The 21,960-nt window shown below is 36.6% G+C and overlaps 1 protein-coding gene across 8 annotated transcripts; it reads left to right on the top strand.

Annotated features, from left to right (window-relative positions):
- On the top strand, nt 340–16,286 carry LOC107618839 (putative pentatricopeptide repeat-containing protein At5g37570). Of its 8 annotated transcripts, XM_021111000.1 has the most exons (7): nt 340–2,088; nt 2,185–2,354; nt 2,681–2,807; nt 3,203–3,417; nt 3,666–3,790; nt 15,992–16,135; nt 16,259–16,286. In XM_021111000.1, the coding sequence occupies exons 1-2, from the start codon at nt 615–617 to the stop codon at nt 2,298–2,300; spliced, it is 1,590 nt and encodes a 529-aa protein (XP_020966659.1). In that variant the 5' UTR covers nt 340–614; the 3' UTR covers nt 2,301–2,354; nt 2,681–2,807; nt 3,203–3,417; nt 3,666–3,790; nt 15,992–16,135; nt 16,259–16,286. The 8 variants fall into 8 exon arrangements, with proteins under 8 accessions (XP_020966659.1, XP_020966654.1, XP_020966656.1 ...); XM_021110995.1 differs by having other exon boundaries at nt 340–2,354; XM_021110997.1 differs by having other exon boundaries at nt 340–2,354; nt 3,666–3,732.

Here is a 21,960-nt window from a genome sequence, read left to right on the forward strand (position 1 = left end):
CCAAGTAAAATTCATAATGATGGATACCTTACCACTACGTAGAACAGAACAAAACTATCTAATATACTGCATGCCTACCTCTGTCACATGGGATTTCACGCAAAATCTTTGCTCCTTTCTTCACTGATCTTCAACTCGGGAAAGATGGTTAAGGGACACAGACCCTCATCCATCTGTGCCAACTTGCGTTGGTCGTTACGAAGCTTACTATTTAATACTTTTGGTGATACTAATGCTTTTATTTTTTGGTAGTGCCATGGGCTGAAAACCCGACCCGCACCTAGAAGAGAACCGGTTACAAACACAAGTACACAACACTATAATTTCCTAACCCACTATCATAATAAGTAATAATAACAAGACTCTTCTGGGTTTATAAAGATGTTTAGACGCAAACTGGGTTTGGTTGGAGCAGCAATCGGACCAGTTTTGATGTATCTTTGCAGCAGGGAGTCTCATTCTATTTGTTCTTCCTCGCAGAACGTATTGAAGTGCCATATTGCCACTTTGTTATTCTCCTTTCAATCTTTTTTGGTGGGTAAATTTATCAAGAATGTACCAAAGTGGATGACTTAAGGAGAGAAATCAGGGAGAGCAAAAAGCATCTCCTTCGAATGAATTCAATATTTCAACACTCTTCTTCACCGCCGCGTTCAACTGCCGCCATTACCACCCTTCTTAAGGCCTGCAAGACCATTCATCACCTCTACCAAGTCCACGCCTCCATCATCCAACGAGGCTTAGAGCAAGATCACCTCATCATCTCCCGCTTCATTTCCCTTTCCGCCTCCTTTGCCGCCACTGCTTCATATTACACCGCCGTCTTCGACCGCGTCCTTGGTCCTTCCCCTTTCCTCTGGAACTCCCTCATTGGAGCCCACACCAAAGGAAGTTACTTTTTCGACACCCTCTCTGCTTTTATTCGCATGAAGGCACATAGGTCTCTTCCCGATAGGTACACTTACTCTTCTGTGATTAAGGCCTGTTCAAGCATGTGCAGATCCTGGGAAGGAAAATTGCTCCATGGCTCGGCGTTGAGGTGTGGGGTTGAAGGTGATATGTTTGTTGGAACCTGTCTGGTCGATATGTATGGGAAATGTGGAAAGATTGGTGACGCTCGCAAGGTGTTTGATGGAATGTCCGAGAAGAATGTAGTTTCATGGACTGCTATGGTGGTTGGCTATGTGAAGGTTGGGGATATGGTGGAGGCAAGGAGGCTGTTTGATGAAATGCCGCAGAGGAATGTGGCATCATGGAATGCGATGATATGGGGTTTTGTGAAGGTGGGGGATTTGGGCAATGCTAGGGTAGAGCTTGATGCTATGCCAGAAAAGAGTGTTGTTTCTTTCACGATCATGATTGATGGCTATGCAAAGGCTGGTGACATGGCTATCTCAAGGTTCTTGTTCGACCAAGCTCCGGAAAAGGATATTGTTGCATGGTCTACTTTGATATCAGGGTATGTACAGAATGGTCAACCTAACAGGGCCTTGAGAGTATTTCTTGAGATGGAATCAATGAATGTGAAACCTGATGAATTCATATTGGTTAGCTTGATGTCGGCTTCTTCTCAGTTGGGTAATTTAGAACTGGCTCGATGGGTTGATTCTTATGTAAACAAGAGCTCTATTGATATGAAACAGGACCACGTGATTGCAGCGCTTCTGGATATGAATGCTAAATGTGGAAACATGGAAAGGGCATTAAAATTATTTGAAGAAACGCCTAACCGTGATCTAGTCTCATATTGTTCGATGATACAAGGGTTGTCAATTCATGGATTTGAGGAAGATGCACTGAAGTTCTTTAACAGGATGGTGAAGGATGGGCTAACTCCGGATGAGGTGGCCTTCAAAATCATTCTAACAGCTTGTAGTCATGCTGGACTTGTTGATGAGGGCTGGAACTACTTCCGCTCCATGAAGGAAAAGTACTGCGTTAGTCCTTCACCTGATCACTATGCATGTATGGTTGACCTTCTAAGTCGATCAGGGAATTTACGGGATGCTTATGAGCTTATAAAAGTAATGCCGGTGGAGCCTCATGCTGCTGCCTGGGGTGCACTTCTTGCGGCATGTAAAGCATATGGTGATTCAGAGTTAGGAGAGATTGCTGCTAATCAACTTTTTGAGATTGAGCCTCAAAATGCTGCTAACTATGTGCTGTTGTCTAACATCTATGCAGCAGCAGATCGATGGATAGATGTCTCCCTTGTAAGAACGAAGATGAGGAACAGTAGGGTGCGGAAGGTACCTGGTTGCAGTCAGTTTAATCCAGACTTGGGCTCTTTGGCCTTTTAAGCTTCCAAAATTGCATATACGAAGCTGTCAATAAGAAAATTTTGGTTGCATAACGTAAGAGGTTATGCAATTTTTTCAGTTGATCTGGGAGCTTAGTGGTTGCTCCATTGTTGTTAAATTGAAATAGCATTGACAGGATTGAAGTTATCATCTGTATAAAGATATTTTTACATGAATAATTATTTATGAAAATATTTAATAAAAAGAGGTGATTATTCATGTAAAATGATAATTAAGATCTCAACATGTATTACTTTAAATAATTTAGTCAAATATATTAATTTATTTAATTATTTTCGACTATTTTTTCACACACACTTTCGCGTGATAGTTAACGTGTATTATGAATTAACACAAAGCATAAACTTTTGCATATATAGCTAAGCTGCTAAACATCGTGTAAGCTTGGAGTATGATATTGAAAGACCAAGAATAAGTTCTGATAAAGGTCATGGCTGATCCAACCTCACTTGCTCCTCAAAAGGGTCAATCCTCTTCTTCTGATCAGTGAGTTTATCTCTCTCAATACTACTGTTATTATTAATTCAATCATTTCAATGTGATAATAAAGTCTAGTTATGTGTTTCTAGTGCTAGCTTTATTCATAAAATAGGAAATGGACTTCTGATAGCAATAATTCTTTGATCTAGCTGTGAAATGTTGTGGTGTTTATAATAGGAGTTTAGAAATCAAGATAATAAAGAGAAAAATTGACATGCATAATATATGTTACAGTTATGATTTGAAGTGAGGAACTTGAACTTGTAATCTATTGTTCTGATACGTAGTTGATTGGTGCAGGAAAAGTGAAAAGAAAGATTACAAGTTCAAGTTCCTCACTTTAAATCTAAATTGTAAATGTTATGCTTAACAATTCTAAATTGTTTTCTGTGTTTTTTCAGGTTGATCTTGAAAGAGTTGCAAGGGACACTCATGGTTATCTAGGAGCAGACCTTGAATAAGAGATTTTGTTCTGCATTGTATAAGAGAGAAGATGGATGTGATTGACTTGGAGGATGAATCGAGTGATATTGAGATTTTCAATTCTATGGTTGTCACCAATGAGCACTTCCAAACTGCTTTGACTTCTTCAAACCCATCTGTGTTGCGTGCAACAGTGAGTTCCCTTGCTGAATTCTCAACCTGAATGATTCTAAGCATGATTAATCTTTTTTGATTGCATAAACTTTGGAAAAGAAAGACACTACTCTTGCAAATATATACAATGCATTTAGCATATTAATGTCTTATCCTTTGTATTTATTAAGTTCTGTTATTATTTCAGTTACAAAATTGAATGAAAATGTTCTGTTATTATTATGTTGACCTTTAATTTGGCAATTGTTTACATGAACCATGATGGAGGTTCCAAATGTTTCCTATGATGATGATATTGGAGGTCTAGAGAAATGTTAAAAGGGAGCTTCAAGAGGTGTGAAAATTCGAAACTTTGATTTCATATTCCGAATCTTAAATGTGTTGTATATTAGGTATGTTTTCAACAATTTATTAATATAAAAGATTTATTTTACTGTTTATAGACGGTTCAATACCCAGTGGAACATGCTGAGAAGTTTGAGAAATTCGGCATGTCACCTTCCAAAGGTGTTCTTTTCGTTGGCCCTCCGGGCTGCGGCAAAACTCTGTTTGCAAAAGCAATTGCAAATGAATTCCAGGCCAACTTCATAAGTGTCAGGGACCTGCATTGCTTCTGCAGTTGGCCTAGCATTCCAAAATTCACACGGTCCAAAATTCATAAATGGACCGAGTCATTTGTTGTCCTGGAAAAAAAGAAGTCTCAGCTAAAAAGGGTTGAAAGATTTTAGAAATGATTTTGCTTTGTTAATTAATGGTTGGAGATCATAGAAATGATCTGAAAAAACCAACAAAAAATTTCAAACAGTCCAAAATTGAAGCATGGATTAAGTTGTTTGTTGAAAGGGAAAAAGAAAGATCATAGCCAGTCAAATGGATTGGGAGATCATACATTGCTTTTTTAGTAAAATGGGTTGGATGGTCATACAAATTAGAAATTATTTGAAAAAACCAACAAAAATTTTCAAATAGTTCAAAATTCAGATATGGTCTGGGTCATTTCTTATCCTGAAAAAAAAAATGCTAGTCATTCCTCATTTGACAAGATGTTGATGTCTTTCTTGCTCAGTTCCTATGCCGATACTGAATTTTTGTTTATTATCCCTTTTTTCTGGTTCACGTGTTCTCGTAATTGGTTAGTGAAAGCTGTTAATACTATCTTATAATTGAAATTTCTTTGGTTTGTGAAAGTTGTCCTAAATTCCCTCATTCTCTAACCACATTGAATTTGTTGGTCAATCAAATGAATAGTTTGGACAGCTTTCTCTTCCACGAGTGTTTTAAATTTTGAAATTATTTCTTTTATCCCAGTTTAGACTTTAGTGTAAGATGTGAGTGTGTGTGCGTGCGTGCATGTTTTATTCTTTAATACTTTCTAAATGATGAATATTATTTTTCAAAATTTGTACTGATTTTTCATCTGTTCAAGTAATTCGTTTGTAGTTTCTTTGTCCAAGGTTAGGTCTGGTTAAGTTTGTAATGGGAATGGGTATTTTTCGTTACAGGAAGAAGAAAGTAATATATGGCTATTTAAAATTGTCAGACTCTTAATTCCATTTTCGAAAAAAGTTTCTTTAGTGTAGCATTCCCAGGGATCCAATTGTGATATACGAGCATTGTTCATGATTTGGAATTGGTCTGTTCATCCTTTGTGTAAACCTAGGTTATTTCGAAATGTAGATGTTGAACCTCCCAAATTGAAATCAATTATGGATGTGTGTCATATATTAGGGGTAGATGACTCAAAGGCAAAGCCTAGATGCTTGGGTAGCGTGTGTAGCTTGCAGTTCTAGATGCCTAACTCCTTTTACTTTAGTGGTTTTCCTGTGTTTGTAAGACAAACTTGTGCACGGCTTTTTTATTTATATACGCATGGAAAAAACATTATTCCTATAATGCGCATACCTCAAAAGTGTTTCTGAAATGCGCATGGTCATTTCATGCCAAGCATTCACGAAATGGAATTAAGCCTCAATTTTAAAGAAGGTGCACACCAAATGATTGAGGAGTACTGTACGCAATACTCCTCACCTATTTCGTGTGCACCTCCCTTAAAATGGAGACTAATTCCATTTCGTGAATGCTTGGCATGAAATGGCCATGCGCATTTCAAAAACACTTTTGACGCATGTGCATTATGGAAAATAATATTTTTTCTATGCGTACATAAATAAAAAAATCTCTTCATGTTTTTGGTCATCGGTAATAGTTGATCTCTTAATTTTAAAAGTTCCTAAATTTGCTTATTGAATAAAGTACTGGTTCTGTAGTCCAAAAGAATTCAGCCATATCAAGGTCATCATTTATTCATTTTTAGCTTCTAGGACATCAAATGCATGCTGCCATTTTTCTGGATCTGATTATTATGGAAAAATGTATTTATATTGCTGAAGAGATGTATTTTTTAAGGGTTTGATTCCATTTTTACATGCTTATTATTTAGCAATAAATGTAAATCAAATAAATAAATAATATATCAAAGAAATTGATCTATTATGAACCAGTTTGTGAGCTTAACAAACTAAACATCCAAATTCTTTTTCAGAGGAACTTAATTCAAACTCTTTAATAAGAGTTAATACTTAAATTGACCCCTGAAATTTGATCCCGACTCAATTTAGCCCTTAAGGTTTCAATTGACTCTAATTGTACCCTAAAATTTTGACCTGTGCCTCAATTTGGCCCTTACGTCATTTTCCATCACCGGAAAGCTGACCTGGCAATTTTGGATGACACCTGGCACTCTCAAAACGACATCGTTCTACTCTTGGCGCCGAAAATATTTAGAAACGACGTCGTTTCACATAAGAAAGGGGTTAAATGAAAACCTAAACATTAACCACTTCAAAAGTGAAACCCCAATTGACCCTTCTCCTTCCTCCTCCTCCCCTCGTATACGTTCCCGTCAGTGAAGAACCATGGGTGTCGTTGTAACGGAGGTTTGAAGCTTTTCTTACTTGTTTCGCCCCCCATTGTGAAGATTAATTACCTGAGAGTTACCATCTCTTCAAAAACAGGTTAGTAACAAAATCGTTGCTCTCAACATACCATGCTTTGTTTTTTTCAAAATATTGGTTGTGAGTTGTTTTTCATTTTTTTCACTCTACTTCATTAGTGAAACTCTGGGTGAATGTAGTTGATTATGGTTGTTGATGATGATAGAGTTCTTGTGTGTTAGGGTTTAATTTTTTTGCATGTATGTGACTATGATCAACTGAATTTTTCAGTTTGAGCAGTCATTGATTTTTCATATTCTATTTTAAAATGACAATTTTACTCCTTCATAACCCATTTTAATTTAATTGTGGATGGGCTAATTTCTTATAAAAATAAAGTATTTCATAACAATTTTAGTAAAGACTAATAACTAATAAGTGCTAGAACACTCAAGTGTTTCTTACCGTAGACAGACACAAATTAAATATTGAGCCATTTTAAGGTTTTCATATAGTGTTTATATTAAACCATTCTTCTACCTTAGCCCATGACAACAACAAAGAAGTCTCACAGCCCACAAATTCAGCCCAACAGAATATATAAATTCAATTATAATTTTAGTCTTTATTATCTTTATCTTATCTTTAGCTGTTCTTATCTTCTTATCTTATCTTTATTTGTTTTTATCTTTTATAGGACAATGCTCTATATATATTTAGTCACTTCAGTACAATTCAATCAATCAACAATCAATAAAAGTTCTTTTCTTTGCTTTTCTTACTCTTTCACAATTTTATTATGGTATCAGAGCTCTTCTTGAGCTCTGCTGATATCCATGGATAAACCAACCGATTCAGATCCTAAAACTCCTTCAACTCCCCCGCCTACCATAAATAATCAACCTTCCAATTTAACTCAAGATACAACCAATCCCTATTATATTCATCCAAGCGAAAATCCTACCTCAGTCTTGGTTACCCCTGTTCTCACAGGAAACAATTACCATTCATGGAATAGATCTTTCACTATGGTTATTATTTCCAAAAATATGGATTTCTTACTAGTTCTATCTCCTCTCCTCTACCTGGGGATCCTCTTTTCTCGGCTTGGGAACGTTGCAACAACTTGGTCTTATCTTGGTTATTCCATTCTTTGTCCCCTTCTATAACTCAAAGTGTCTTCTATTTTGCCACTGCCTCCTCTGTCTGGACCGATTTGAAAGAACGATTTGCTCAGAGTGATCTTCTCCGAATTGCTGAGTTATAAGAAGAAATCTATGCACTTAAGCAGGGCACTCTGTCTGTCACCGAGTTCCACACATCACTAAAGTCTCTTTGGGAGGAACTCGACAGTTCTCGCCCTCTCCCGGTCTGTTCATGTCCAGCAACATCTCACATATCACAAGATTTTATAATTCGCTTTCTTAAGGGATTGGATGAACGGTTTTCAGTGGTGCGATCTCAAATACTTCTCCTAGACCAATTAACTCCAGCAACCAGAGTTTTTGCATTGGTCATCCAACATGAACAACAGCTACAAGTTACCGCTGGGATTCTAGACGATCCACGTTCCATCACTGCCGCCGTCGATTCGCGGCACCCCTCACAAGGTCGCGGTCGTGGTCGCTTTTCCTCCGGCAAGGGTCGCGGTGGTTTTCCCTCCAGCGCGGGACGTGGTGGTTCCTCTAAGTTCTGTACGCATTGCGGTTGTAGTGGCCACACGATTGAAGTCTGTTATTCAAAACACGGGTTCCCACAAGGGCATCCACGTCACTCTGGTAGTCCACATCACTCTGTTGCTGTCGCCGCCGCCACTCCTTCAATCGCCCTTCCAGTGTATGATGAGAGGGCAGCCCTAGGTCATGTTGAAGGGCATACCCATCAGCTGAATCCAAACCCAATTTTGGACCTCTCACTAGCCCAACAACAAGCTCTCATAGCACTTCTCAAAAAGACCGAGTCTCCCTCTTTAGAATATAGAGATAATGGTTCATCAAATCAAAATGGGTTTTTGCCTAATCCGAGTACTCATTATCTTTGTTCTTCAAACACATTTTCTATTTTAAATAATTTTTCCAACAAAAATACCTTTTTAAATTTTTGGATTATTGATTCTGGTGCCACAGACTATATTGCATCAAACTTATCTTGGTTTATTTCATATTACAAAATCTCTCCCATTATCATTCACTTACCAAATAACACTAAAGTCACTGCTTCCTATAAGGGTGTTGTGCAATTTTCTTCATCTTTAATCCTTCATGATGTTCTTTATCTACCTTACTTTAATTTTAACATTATTTCCATATCCAAAATTACTTCCAATCTTCAATGTCAACTCACTTTTTCATCTTCTTCTTGCACTTTACAGACCAACACTTTGAGGACGATTGGCTTTGGTAGAATGAGAGAAGGCTTGTATGTTGTTGAAAATACTCTCACTCACACTCCATCAACTTCACATTCCATTCATACTATCAAAACAAAATCAACCATTACACCATCTGAGCTATGGCATTTTCGTTTGGGTCATATTTCTGAACAACGACTTAATTATTTACATAAGCAATTTCCTTTTATTTCTATGCATTATGATAAAACTTGTGATATTTGTCATTTTTCTAAATAGAAGAAACTTTCATTTTCTCAAAGCTTTAATAAAGCTAATGCAATTTTTGATTTATTATGTTTTGACATTTGGGGCCCGTTTCTACAAAATTCTATTCATAATCATAAATATTTCTTAACTGTCGTTGATGATTTTAGTCGCTTTACATGGGCTATTTTGTTAAAATCAAAAGGAGAAGTGCAAAATCATGTAAAGAATTTTATTACTTTAGTTGAAACACAATTCAACTCTAAAGTCAAAACTGTCCGTTCCGATAATGGACCAGAATTTATTTTACATGATTTTTATGCTTCCAAGGGAATTATTCATCAACGTAGTTGTGTTGAAACCCCTCAACAAAATGGACGGGTAGAACGCAAGCATCAACATATTTTAAATATAGCTCGTGCTCTTATGTTTCAATCTAATTTACCATTATCTTTTTGGTCTTATGCTGTTAAACATGCCGTTTATTTGCTTAATAGAGTTCCATCCTCTGCAATTAATTTTCAAACACCATTTGAGATTTTATTTAATCATCCACCAAATTATCATGACCTTAGAGTTTTTGGTTGTTTATGTTTTGTGTCTACCCTAATGACAAATAGATCAAAATTTGATCCAAGAGCCAAAATGGGTGTTTTCATTGGTTTTCAAAATGGTTTTAAAGGATATATCATTTATCTTTTGGATGACAAAAGAATTGAAATTTCTCGAAATGTTGTATTTGATGAATTAGTCTTTCCTTTGGTTCACACAAATGACCTAATTTCTCTCTCCAACCCAAATTCTGAACCAAACAATTTTTCTATCAACACACATAACCCAAAAATACCAACCCTTCCAGTTGAACCCTCACCCATACCCATTGACCCAACTCCATCTAATCCTTTATTCTCTCCAACAACCTCTCCTTCTTCCTCACTATCGTGTCCTAACCAACTTGAATCCATAACAACCGAATCTCTTTTGAGGCCCACACCCTCCTCTTCTTCTGCACTAGACACTAGTCCACCATCACCTCCTCATCCCCTGTCACCTTCCTCACCACCTGAGCAACCCCATCTTCGTCATTCTGATCGACCTCACCGACCTCCAGCATATCTCTCTAATTACTTGTGCAATTCGTCTCTCACCTTTACCAATCAATCTCTCTCAAAGTGCAGGTATCATTTATCTTCAGTCATGTCTTTTTCTTCTCTTTCATCTTCACATAAAAGGTTTCTATTATCTCTACATTCTGACGTTGAGCCAAAGTTCTTTAAAGATGCCAATCAACATCCCAATTGGCGTAGTGCTATGAAAGATGAGCTGGATGCTCTTGAGTTGAACAAAACTTGGCGTCTTGTTGATTGTCCTGCAGGTGTTAAGCCGGTTGGCTGTAAATGGGTTTATCGCATCAAACGCAAGCCTGATGATTCAGTTGATCGATATAAGGCTCGCCTTGTGGCCAAAGGATTCACCTAGACTGAAGGTGTTGATTTCTTGGAAACCTTCTCTCCTGTTGTCAAGCCTGCCACCATTAGATTAGTTTTGGCATTGGCCTCTATGAAGCATTGGCCCATACATCAGTTAGATGTCAATAATGCTTTCTTACATGGGGATCTTTCTGAAGATGTTTACATGACTTTGCCACCCGGGTTCACATCTCCTCGCCCAAATCAATGCTGCAAGTTACTAAAGTCATTATATGGTCTACGACAATCTAGTCGTATGTGGTATGACAAACTTTTTCATCTTTTGCTATCCCATGGATATCAGCAGACTTTATCTGATTATAGTCTATTTGTTAAATTTACTGGTGCTCAAATTTGTATACTTCTAGTCTATGTTGATGACATCGTTCTCACCAGCGATTCTATTTCTGAACTTGCTTCCATTAAGTCTATTTTGCACCAGCACTTCCGAATTAAAGATTTGGGCCCTTTAAAATATTTTTTGGGTATTGAAGTAGCTCAATCAGCAAAGGGAATTTGCTTATCTCAGAGAAAATATTGTCTTGATCTTTTGGAGGATTCTGGTTTATTAGGTGCTAAACCTACCTCTGTTCCAATGGATAGTTCCACAAGATTATATCAAGACAAAAGTCCCTTGCTATCTGACCCTTCTGTGTATCGCCGTTTGGTTGGGCGTCTTATCTACCTTACCACTACTCGACCAGACATCATGTATGCCACTCAACAATTAAGTCAATTTATGGCAACTCCTACTGAATCTCATCTTCAAGCTGCCAAACATGTGTTACGATATCTAAAAACTAGCCCTGACAAAGGAATTTTTTTTTCAAGAGAATCAGAAATTCAGCTTCTCGGCTTCAGTGACTCTGATTAGGCCGGATGTCCTGACACTCGGCGATCTTTAACAGGCTATTGTTTCTTCTTAGGCAACTCTTTAGTCTCTTGGAAGACCAAGAAACAAACCACCGTTGCCCGCTCATCCACTGAAGCAGAATATCGTGCACTTGCCAACACAACTTGTGAACTTCAATGGATAATAAATCTGTTACAATTTTTACGTATCTCTCCTATCCGCCCACCAGTTTTATATTGTGATAATCAAAGTGCTCTTCATATTGCTGCTAATCCAGTTTTTCATGAACGGACCAAACATTTAGAGGTCGATTGTCACTTGGTTCGACAAAAAGCTCAAGCTGGAGTGATGAAACTTCTCCCCATTCCTTCTTCTGGGCAATTAGCTGACATCTTCACAAAGCCTTTGTCTCCTCAACCCTTCCATCTTAATCTCAATAAGCTTGGAGTTCTCGATATCTTTCATCCTCCAGCTTGCGGGGGCATATTAAACCATTCTTCTACCTTAGCCCATGACAACAACAAAGAAGTCTCACAGCCCACAAATTCAGCCCAACAGAATACATAAATTCAATTATAATTTTAGTCTTTATTATCTTTATCTTATCTTTAGTTGTTCTTATCTTCTTATCTTATCTTTATTTGCTTTTATTTTTTATAGGACAATGCTCTATATATATTTAGTCACTTCAGTACAATTCAATCAATCAACAATCAATAAAAGTTCTTTTCTTTGCTTTTCCTACTCTTTCACAATTTTATTAGTTTATACAGCATGCATTGATTTAGAGATCGAACATGAATAATTTCCTTGTTTATGTTTTCTTTATTTTTCTTTATTTCTTTCCGTTCTTTTTACTTCAAGTACAAGAATGAAACTTCTGCCTCACTATGGAATCTGTTATAAACGAAATTCTTTAATATCTGTCCAGTGTTTTTCGATTGAAATTACATATTTTTTTTATTGGAACAACCATGGTTAGAATAATTGTATTATTCCTTCAATAATTTAAAAGAATAATCTTATTCTTTTATGTTTCTCTAATAGTATAACTGTACAACTATATATATTTAGACAATTGTATTACTATAGCAACTCTTTAGTTTAGTGCTTATGAATTTTCTAATACTTGGTAATAACAAAACAAGAAAGCCTGTTATTGCTGTAAGGTTGTTTTTTTAGGCTACTCGATATACAGTAACATTGTTAAATTTTCTGATGCATTTAGTGGTCATGAAAATATTATTGGTAAGCTGAAAAAATGGAGAACAATTTTCTGAAGTTGGGGACTATTACTCATACTTTAATTTTCCACTTATACTTGATTTGTTGAGTCCAAATTGTAACAATGTATCTGACTCTTGGTATATGGATCTGTTCTCGCTAATTGATGAGTTGGAAAAGAAAAAAGTTCTAAGGCTGGAGAAACTACAGATCCAGCAAATGCTACTACTTGGTTATATATTGATTGGTTTTATTTATTGGGTTGTATTCAGGGATGAATCCAGAAATAGTATCATGGGGGGCCAATAATATATATAATATTAAAAAATTATGCAAAAAATTATATAATGTAAAATGCATTACAAAAATATACTGATAGAGAATATATTTTAAAGTACAAAAAATATATATGTACTTTTTATTAACGAAGTGGTCGATTCCTCATTTCATAAAATTTATCGATAATAGAATTTGTGTCAAATTTTTCTACAATTTTCTTTTCAATATAATTAAAAGACAATTAGCAAGAAATTTATCTTTTATTTTGTTTCTGAATTATTCTTCTCAATATTCATAGCTGAAAAAGAACTCTCAGTTGTAGTAGTTAAAACAGAGAAAATTAATACCAAATGAATCAAGAAGGACGCTCACAAGAAGAAAAAAATCTACTTTATGGGAATTGAAAAATTTTATTTAATTAAAAAATATTAGTAATAATATCTTTTCATATTTTTTTAATATTGTTACTTACTTTTTAGATATTAGAAATCATTAATATTTAGGTTAGACTGAATTTTTATTTATATTAGACTAAATACTAAATAAATTTAAAAAAAAATTAAATCATACTTAATAACTTATTACTATTAATCTTTTTTTAAAAAAGTTGGGGGTCGAGACCTCCACTCGCCCCCCCTAAGTTGTATTGGTCACTAATTCTATTAACAATTTCACTAGGTCCCTCCATCAGACCCACCTCCACCTCCACCTCCACCTCTACAATAGGTGACAAAGCCCGACAAACTGCAATCTAAGAGGAAAATAACTTTCAAGGTAGACCCAAAGCAAGGAGCAAGTTCCAGGACATCTGCACGCTTGGCAGAGTTTATGAAATTCGTCCCCACCCCGGACTTCAAACCACCAACAACAAAATAGAAAACAATTTGCAATGTTGACTAGAAGTTGTGTAGAACATATTTTGTAGAGAACATTTGATCAAACTATGCTCTTTTGATATTTTGATACTCTATTATATAGAGTAATCTGTTTTGGTTTAGGATATTTTGAAACTATATTATCTAGGATATTTAAAGTATGATATAGATACTGCTATTGCTAATGCTGTGATATTGACAATGATTAATGACTATGATATTTTGTATTCAATGTTTTCACAAATAAACTATACACTTAAATTTATTCACTAATGGAAGTACATATTACATATATAGTTATTAGAACCAGCTCCTGATCTTGTCTTTATATACAGACTCACAACCACTTGACCAATTTGATCAAACTATGCTCTTTTGATACTTATTTGGTCATAAGTTATACCTCCTCTTTCATATAATCTTAGTTTTAAAGAATTTTTACAGGATATATCATTATCAAGAGAACATAAGATTTCATTTCTATTTTGTCATCAAATACATAACAATGCTTCATTCACATAAACTGATATCACAGTTACATATATTTCATCCCACCTAATCCATAAGCTACAATCACAAATCCAAAAATAATAACAAACACAGACAACATAATATTTCACATTTTTAATATTCTAATTTTAGCTTCAACTGCACTAATTTTCTATCCCAGAGATATTTTTCAATGGTCTTCACTAACTGAACTTTCATTTCTGCCAACTATGACTTCTTCTTCTTCAACATCTGCCCATTTAAAAAAGCCGCACCATCTCTTATCGGTAGTCTACAACACCAAAAATCTAAAAAAAATTGAGAAGAAGAACAACTACAAAACCAACAGGAATTTGAGAAATAAGATACACAATCAACTTGCAACAATTCAACCAACTCATATTATAGTTAGGACATCCATAAAATGGTCTTTTTGGATTGGAATCTGTCCCAGACCACCGAAGAATAGGACGCAACCCACAACTGCACCAATGCGGAACATTCCCACCTGGTGTGCGTTCTTCACCCAGCCACCATGTGAACGAGCTCTACTAGAGCTACCTGAGCCTTGGCTGCTGCTCTCCAACATTCTTCTCAACTCTTGGAGACACTCTTGCAATTTGGGAAAATTAGGGCTGCTAGGTTTTATTTGAAATTTTTAGGTGTTAAATTGATGCCTTCAAATATTTCGTCACGTCATCTAACTGTTATGGTGCCAGGTGTCAACCAAAATTGCTAGGTCAGCTTTCTGGTGACGGAAGACGACGTAAGGGCCAAATTGAAGCACGGGTCATAATTTCAGGATACAATTAGAGTCAATTAAAATTTTGAGGGCTAAATTGAGTCAGGGTCAAATTTCAGGGACCAATTTGAGTATTAACTCTTTGTAATAATAAGCAAGGCAAAAGCCACTCCACACATTTTTAATGAGTGGGGCAGCCTGAGTGGTTCACTGGTGGCTCTGCTTCTTTTAAGCATATGTTTACATATTTGACAAAAAGAAAATAATTTATTAATCTTTGTTATTGCTCATCAATGTTGAGTCTGTTAGCACTCTGAATTATGGATCTCCATTGCTTTAGAAAGTTTTTCGCAATTTATATGGTATTGTGTTGAGAACTGTGTAGCACCTTAAAAAAAGAAAAAGAAAAAAAATCTGCCCTTCGTAGCACTTTTAATGCTTTAGAAAGTTCTGCACAATTTCTCTGAAAATTATAATGTACTCCATGTTGATAATTAAGGGAGGTTTGCTCCTGCGATGTTTTATCCCTGTTCCTTGGGAAATGGAACAACTGATATCTTAGGCGGCTGGTGTTTAGAGTGGAATAAGTTGCATTCATAATAAGCATTCCAATGTGCATGAATGCATGATAGCAAGAGTCGTCAGGTCAAAATGTTGAGCAGAAGATGTGGCTTTGGCATTAGCTTTGAAAGATTCAGTTGTTTGCAATTTTGCAGCGCTACATGCATGCTTTCTCATTTTAATTGCATGTACTTTAGGAGTTTAAAGCCCCTACAGCAGATTTGATCCTGGAAGTATGTTCTCTAAATGAGTATAAGATATTGCTATAGTTTGGTATATCAGCAACCCTGCACAGATTCTTGGAATATTATTCTTCCTGAGTTGCTGCTTGTATAGTTGGTAAGAAAAGTGAATAAATTTGTGCTTTTCACTTGGTAGGAATGTTGAATATGTTTATATGATCTAAGTTTATATTCCCTGCTTATTGTAAAATCATATGCTAAGTTGTCCAGAAATCTTCTATTATTGTTGCCTCGGATGGTTAGTTTGCCTATTTCTAGCTATTTGTTGACCAATGCTGGCTGTAGTTATTTGTCTCGAATGACCTTCTGAAGCCGAAACATGTATTGCAGGCTTTGGAGCTCTCTTTGGCTTCAATTTAAACCTGAACATATTGCTGCTGGAGCTGCATATCTTGCGGCAAGTTTCTCAACATGGATCTTGTGCTGATCGGAACATCTGGCAAGAGTTCCAGACAACACCATCCATTCTTCAAGGTAACCTCATTCCACATCCTTTTTTAATATCAAGATTGGGATAAATATTACGCAGTTAAAAATTGAACGATCTTTATTATTTTGGAAGGTATCTTTTTGAATCGCTATCAGCCTACTTTTCAGATGTCTCGCAGCAATTATTGGAGCTCTTCTGTAAGTATAAAAGAACAAGATAGCATTTACCTTGTAGAGTAGATTCTAAGTACATGGTCAAAATGTCGCAGAGTTGAAATAGTATGAGCCACATATGATCAGTGTTGGGAAGTTTGATAAATTAAATATTCAAATTAGTCCTTGAAAGATTACCCGATCTCCAAATTGGTCCCCAGAAAAATAAATTAATCAAAATTGTCTCCCAAAAATTTAAAAATGGCAACGTTAGTCCTTCTGTCTCCCTTCTATTCATTCCGATAGTGACGCCGTTAAATCTTGCTTATGTGGCCGTCAGTGTGTCATATTAGCATGCCAGGTTGGTGCAGAATGGCTGATGACAAGATATGTTTCAATATTTATGTCAAACTAGTCCTAGATATGTAAACTCTAATCCCTTCTTCCTGTTAAATGTCATTATTGATGCAGCAGCAAATTGATTCTGTAGAGGCCAAAATTGTTGTTGAACTGCTTCATGGGTAGCGTAAGTGGGGGTCGTAGTCGACAACTGTCGCAATCACACGGAAGCAATACTTCGAGCTCTTCGCTGCGCTGACGGAGGAAGAACACGGACCAAGTGTGCTTTTGTGGGTTGAAGACAGTGATCAAGAAGTCTGGGACAATAGAGAATCCAGATAGATTGTTCCATACTTGTCCAAGATACCGGGTGAGTTATGAATATAGTCTTCTTCAAGCTCTTAATTATTTGTGTAGGATTTTGAGATTTTTGTAACCTAATGTTTTACAGAAGGGCAGCCACTGCAATTTCTTTAGGTGGGCTGAGGATGATGAGTATGAAGGATTAGATGGTGCAAAGGGAGATGTTAAAACTGATGCAGAAATAGAGAGTGATGTTGTTGTCTTGAACCATAACCTATCATGGAGAATGATGAGCTTAGAAGCTGAAGTTAGAACACTTAGGATGCAGCTGTATTTTGGATTAATAGTTTTGTTTGTGGTGGTTATGATTATGTTTATGTTCTTTAGTGCCAAGTGAAGCAGTTATTATGAAATTGTGGATGTTGTGAACCTTCTTAGTTTGCTGTTATTGTATATGAACAAACTTCTGAGTAAACCTGTTGATATGCCATGTTCATCTTTTTTTTACTATTACAAAAGTCTCTACATGCACTATTTTTCTTGATGATAACATAATTTTAGCAAATCAGAAGAAACAGAGTTAAAATGAAGTGAACTAGGATTAGCATAACATAACCAATGGTCTACCAGTTTCCATTGTCTCAAATTCAAATAACAACACTGTTTTAAGATGATAATAACACAAAAGTAGAATTTAATAGTCAAAAGGGTAAGCTCAAAAAGTCTAACATCATTTTGTACTAAGGCTATTCTTACCTAAGGGGCTATACAAGAAACAGGGCTATCCAATATACCACAACTACCACATCGTTTACAAATGGCAAATTTTGGCCCTGACAAAATAACAAATACTAACTGCCCTATATTTTATATCTTCAAGTCTTCAAGTCATTCCATGTCTTTTTTTTTTCTGGAAGGTATGAAACCCGGGGTTGGAACAAATGTCATGAAGCTAGCAAGCTTCTTGGCTGTTGCGGAGCTACTACCCTTAATGGTTTCAGCAGATACAACAACTGGTCCTAGAGTAACAGGCTTTGGAGAGGCATTTTCCTTTGCCTTGGCCTTGGCGACATGGAGTTTTGGAGGCCTTCCTCTGACTCTAGTCTGCAGCAAACAGTTTTCATCATTGTCTCAAACAAAACAAATTCTTAATCAACTAATATTTAGCAGATACAAGTTACTAATGTTCAATTTGAAACTGAAGATAAGATAACCTGAGTAGCATTGGTTGAGGTGTGTGATTGTTGTGTCAGTAGAAGCTGAGCATCTTGACTAACAAGAATTTCAGTCTGTTCATCTGGAACAGTTGATGGGACTGTAGGGAGTGTCTGAATGGGTTGAGTGTCAGCTACGTCGTTTGCTTCCGGACCATGAGCACCTTGTGGTGGTGGCACAATTGCAAGCTGCAATTGCATTAGCCTTGCTTTCTCTTGAGCATTGTCTTGCTTTTTCTTACTGCAAGTTCTCTTGTTGTGGCCCACCTCTCCACAGTACATGCACCAATTTGGATTATACTTTCTTTTCATCTTCGTCTTTGTGCCAGTGGGTCCTTCAGCCTTGTCCTTCCTTCTCTTTGTTGTTGGTCTTCTTGGTTTAGATTTTATTGGTGGTGGAACAGGTGCAGGAGAACCATTTTTCTCCCATAGTTCTTGTCCCTTTACGGGATTCACATTGTATTGGTACGTTCTTCTGTATTCCTCCATTGCCAACCATTCGTGGCAATACTCCTCAGGCCTCTTATCATTTTTTTCTTGAATGACCGATATTGCGTGCATACAAGGCATTTCTATAAATTTCACAAAAACAAATTTTATTCAGTGAAGTATCAAATATGGTATCTATCTACAACTTGAAATGAGTTAGGATTTGAACCTGTCAATTGCCAAAACCTACAAGAGCAAGTACGGTTACCCAAGTCTACCACCATATTAGTTGGCCATCCTTGAACTTTGTTGATGAGTTTGGAAAACTCCAAATTAATTTGATGATGATCAAACATTATTAAAATAATTAATTACAAAATTATTAATTTAAATTATGATGCACATTAGTTGATTAATAATTTTGTGTTGTGCAGATTTTGTTTTGGGCCGAAAAATGACAAGCCTAGTATGAAGTTAATTTTCAGCCTTGTGCAAAAATGTTTAAATATAAGTGACTGAATTATTGCTATGCTTGTTGGGCTAGGAAAACTAATTTGAAGCCCAACAAAGTGGTTGGTCTGAAATCAAAAAGAAAATGGGACACAATGTTTCGGTTACTCATTTAACATGATGGACTCCATTTTTTAATTAAATGAAAAGCATGCCTTCCACGGATGCCTTTCTTAATGGGTTGTGGAATTCAAATTTTGATTAACTTGGATTTATTGCATGCCTTGGTAACATGAGAGAGAAAGCTCACATTGATTTGATTGCCATCATTACTCTCACACGTTACTAAGCAAAGGGAAGTGGGAAATTAATCCATTTTTAATTTCATTCTTCAATTACATTGAAAGTTTTCTCTCTTCTCTCTCTTCTCTCTTATTGTTTCGGTCCTGTCACAGAGAAGAAGAAGAAGCAAGTTATCAGAGATGAGGCACTGTAGCAGTGAAGCTAGAAGCAAGAAAAAGGCTAAGGTGATGATGTCCTTAGCAGAAAGAAGATCTACAATAGGGTGTGGCTGAGATCTTTGCCACTAATGGTAAGATGTGGTGAAGAAGTCTCAAGCTCTCCATACCCAAAAATAGAAGAGATCCAACTCGGTCAGAGAAGAAGATCCCTAGGGAATGGCTCGTCTCTACTTTGTGGTCACCCATCACAGAAGGTAGCTAGAGAGGCTACGTGAAGGAGGAAGCAAAAGTGGAGCAGGAGGAGCTATCAAGGATCAAGCACTCATCAAGGATCAGAAATCCTTCTTGGGGACCAAGTCAAGATGGAAGGCTCAGATTGATGAAGCTTGATGAGATGGGATGAGGAAGAGGTAATTGCATGTTGATTTTTGCATGCGGTTCCCTCTCTTCTCTCTCTGGCCGAACCAGTTTTGTTATTGAAGAAGAAGAAGATTAGCTCGGTTGAACCGTTTCAACCTTAGAGGCTTTCTCTTCTATAATAAGGGTGAACAGCCAAGGCTTGAAGCAAGGAGAAAGGAGTGTAAAGCACAGAGTTCTCATAGATACCCAAGCTAACAGAAGTTCTTCTCCTTCAATGTGTTTCATGTTGTATTTTTCTTTAGTTTTGTCTGTCTTGAGTCTCATGGTGAAAAAGGCAAACAGTGTGAGGTTTGTAAAAAAAAGACAATGAGCGAAAAAGGCAGAGGATACAAAATTAAAAGAAAAAGTCATAGATGCCTTAGAGGTCCTTTGTACATCTGTGTTGTGTATCATGATTCTGTGGGAATCCTCTTGCAAGTTGGGTTAGCACTTAGCAGTTGAAAGCTTGGTAGGTGACCAAGTCAAGTTCAGGATTGGAGATAGATCCTGGACTTGTCCCGGATAGGAAGGGTAGTTCTTAGGGAGAATTGGTGTCTGTAATATGTTTGATTATAGTGAAGTTCCATCATTGTTGTGATGGAGACTAGATGTAGGCTGCACTGCACTTAGCAGCTGAACTAGGATACTTCTGGGTGTGATTCTCTCTTTCTATTCTACTCAAATTCTGATTCCATTCGTAGGAGACAAAATTGGAAATTATCTCCTCATTGGTTACGAGACAAAAAGAAAAAGTCTCTTGACTAGTGACAAGACAAAAAGCAGAAATATCTCCTTAAGCATTTTAAAAGGACAACAAGATTTACTCAGCGAAAAGGGGATAAGATTCAACCCCCCATTCTCTTAGCCACTGATAACCATCATTCGTACAATACCTCTTTGTCATCATCGGACCAATGAGGAGCCCAGTTTCTAGATAACTTAATAAGAGATTCAAGCCTACTTTGTTGGACCAGAGTAAGGATTCCTTGATAATTCATTAGCTTCAGTCTGTTATCAGTCATGCTTTTCATAACTATTCTTTGCACCTCCTCTGCCAGGCTCAGAATAGGCTTTCCTCTTTCATGCTTGGTCTTTGCATTGAAGGATTCACAAGCATTGTTGCATATGTTGTCTACCTTTGGCCCTTCACTGAAATGGGCTTTTGTCCAGGCTTCCTTCGACTACTTGGCTAAATAGTCCCAAGCTTGTTGATTTATCCTCTTGATTCTAGTCATATTCCTTTTGAATTCAACTGGAGTCCTTGATCTTGCACAATCTCACACCAAGTCTTTAAGCTCGATGCTGCCCCACTGTTTAGAGAAGTTCTGCCACAAATGCCAGATATAAAATCTATGTGGAACTAATGGCAGGAGTTCTTTCACAGCAGATATTAACCCCTGCACCAACAATGAATCCCGAAAAGATATTTTGTCAGTTAGGTCCTTAAAAGAATCATCATTAAATCAGAATGGTCCTTAAAAATTAAATCGCAAGTCAAATTAGTCCTCACCTTTTGCATGTCTGAGATGAAACACAAGTTCTTTGCTTCATAGTCTCCCAAGTCTGAAAGGAGCAGCTCCAGAAATCATTTCCAATTGTCTTTATTCTCCACATCCACAATAGCACATGCAATCACAAAAATGTGATTGTTTGCATCTTGTTCACATGCAGTGAGGAGCTGTCCTCCATGTAAGGTTTTCAGGAATGCTCCATCTAACTCTATTAATGGCCTACACCCTACCTTTAAACCCTTCTTACAATTATCAAGACAGACATAAAATCTCTCGAATTGAGGTGGATTATCAGTAATGAGAATGACACCCACTTGAACAGTGAAACCTAGATTGGCAGTAAGTAATTCATGTGCATAATCTCATATCAACCCATACTGTGCAATCTCGTCCCCTTCAACTATCTTCCTAGTTTTCTTAAGAGCTCTGGTAATGCATGAACTATTGAGCTTCACATTGTTTCTTTCTTTTTCGTTTTCTTTCTTTTTCCATTTTTTTCTATACTTTTCATATATTTTTTTTTTGTTTTTCTCATTTTTTTTCTTTCTCAACTATATACAAGAGTACCAATGCATAAGGTCTATACATTTAATCAATACATGAGCATGTAC

Source organism: Arachis ipaensis, chromosome B09 (genome assembly GCF_000816755.2).
Source record: "Arachis ipaensis cultivar K30076 chromosome B09, Araip1.1, whole genome shotgun sequence".
In the NCBI taxonomy this organism is placed as follows: Eukaryota; Viridiplantae; Streptophyta; class Magnoliopsida; order Fabales; family Fabaceae; genus Arachis; species Arachis ipaensis.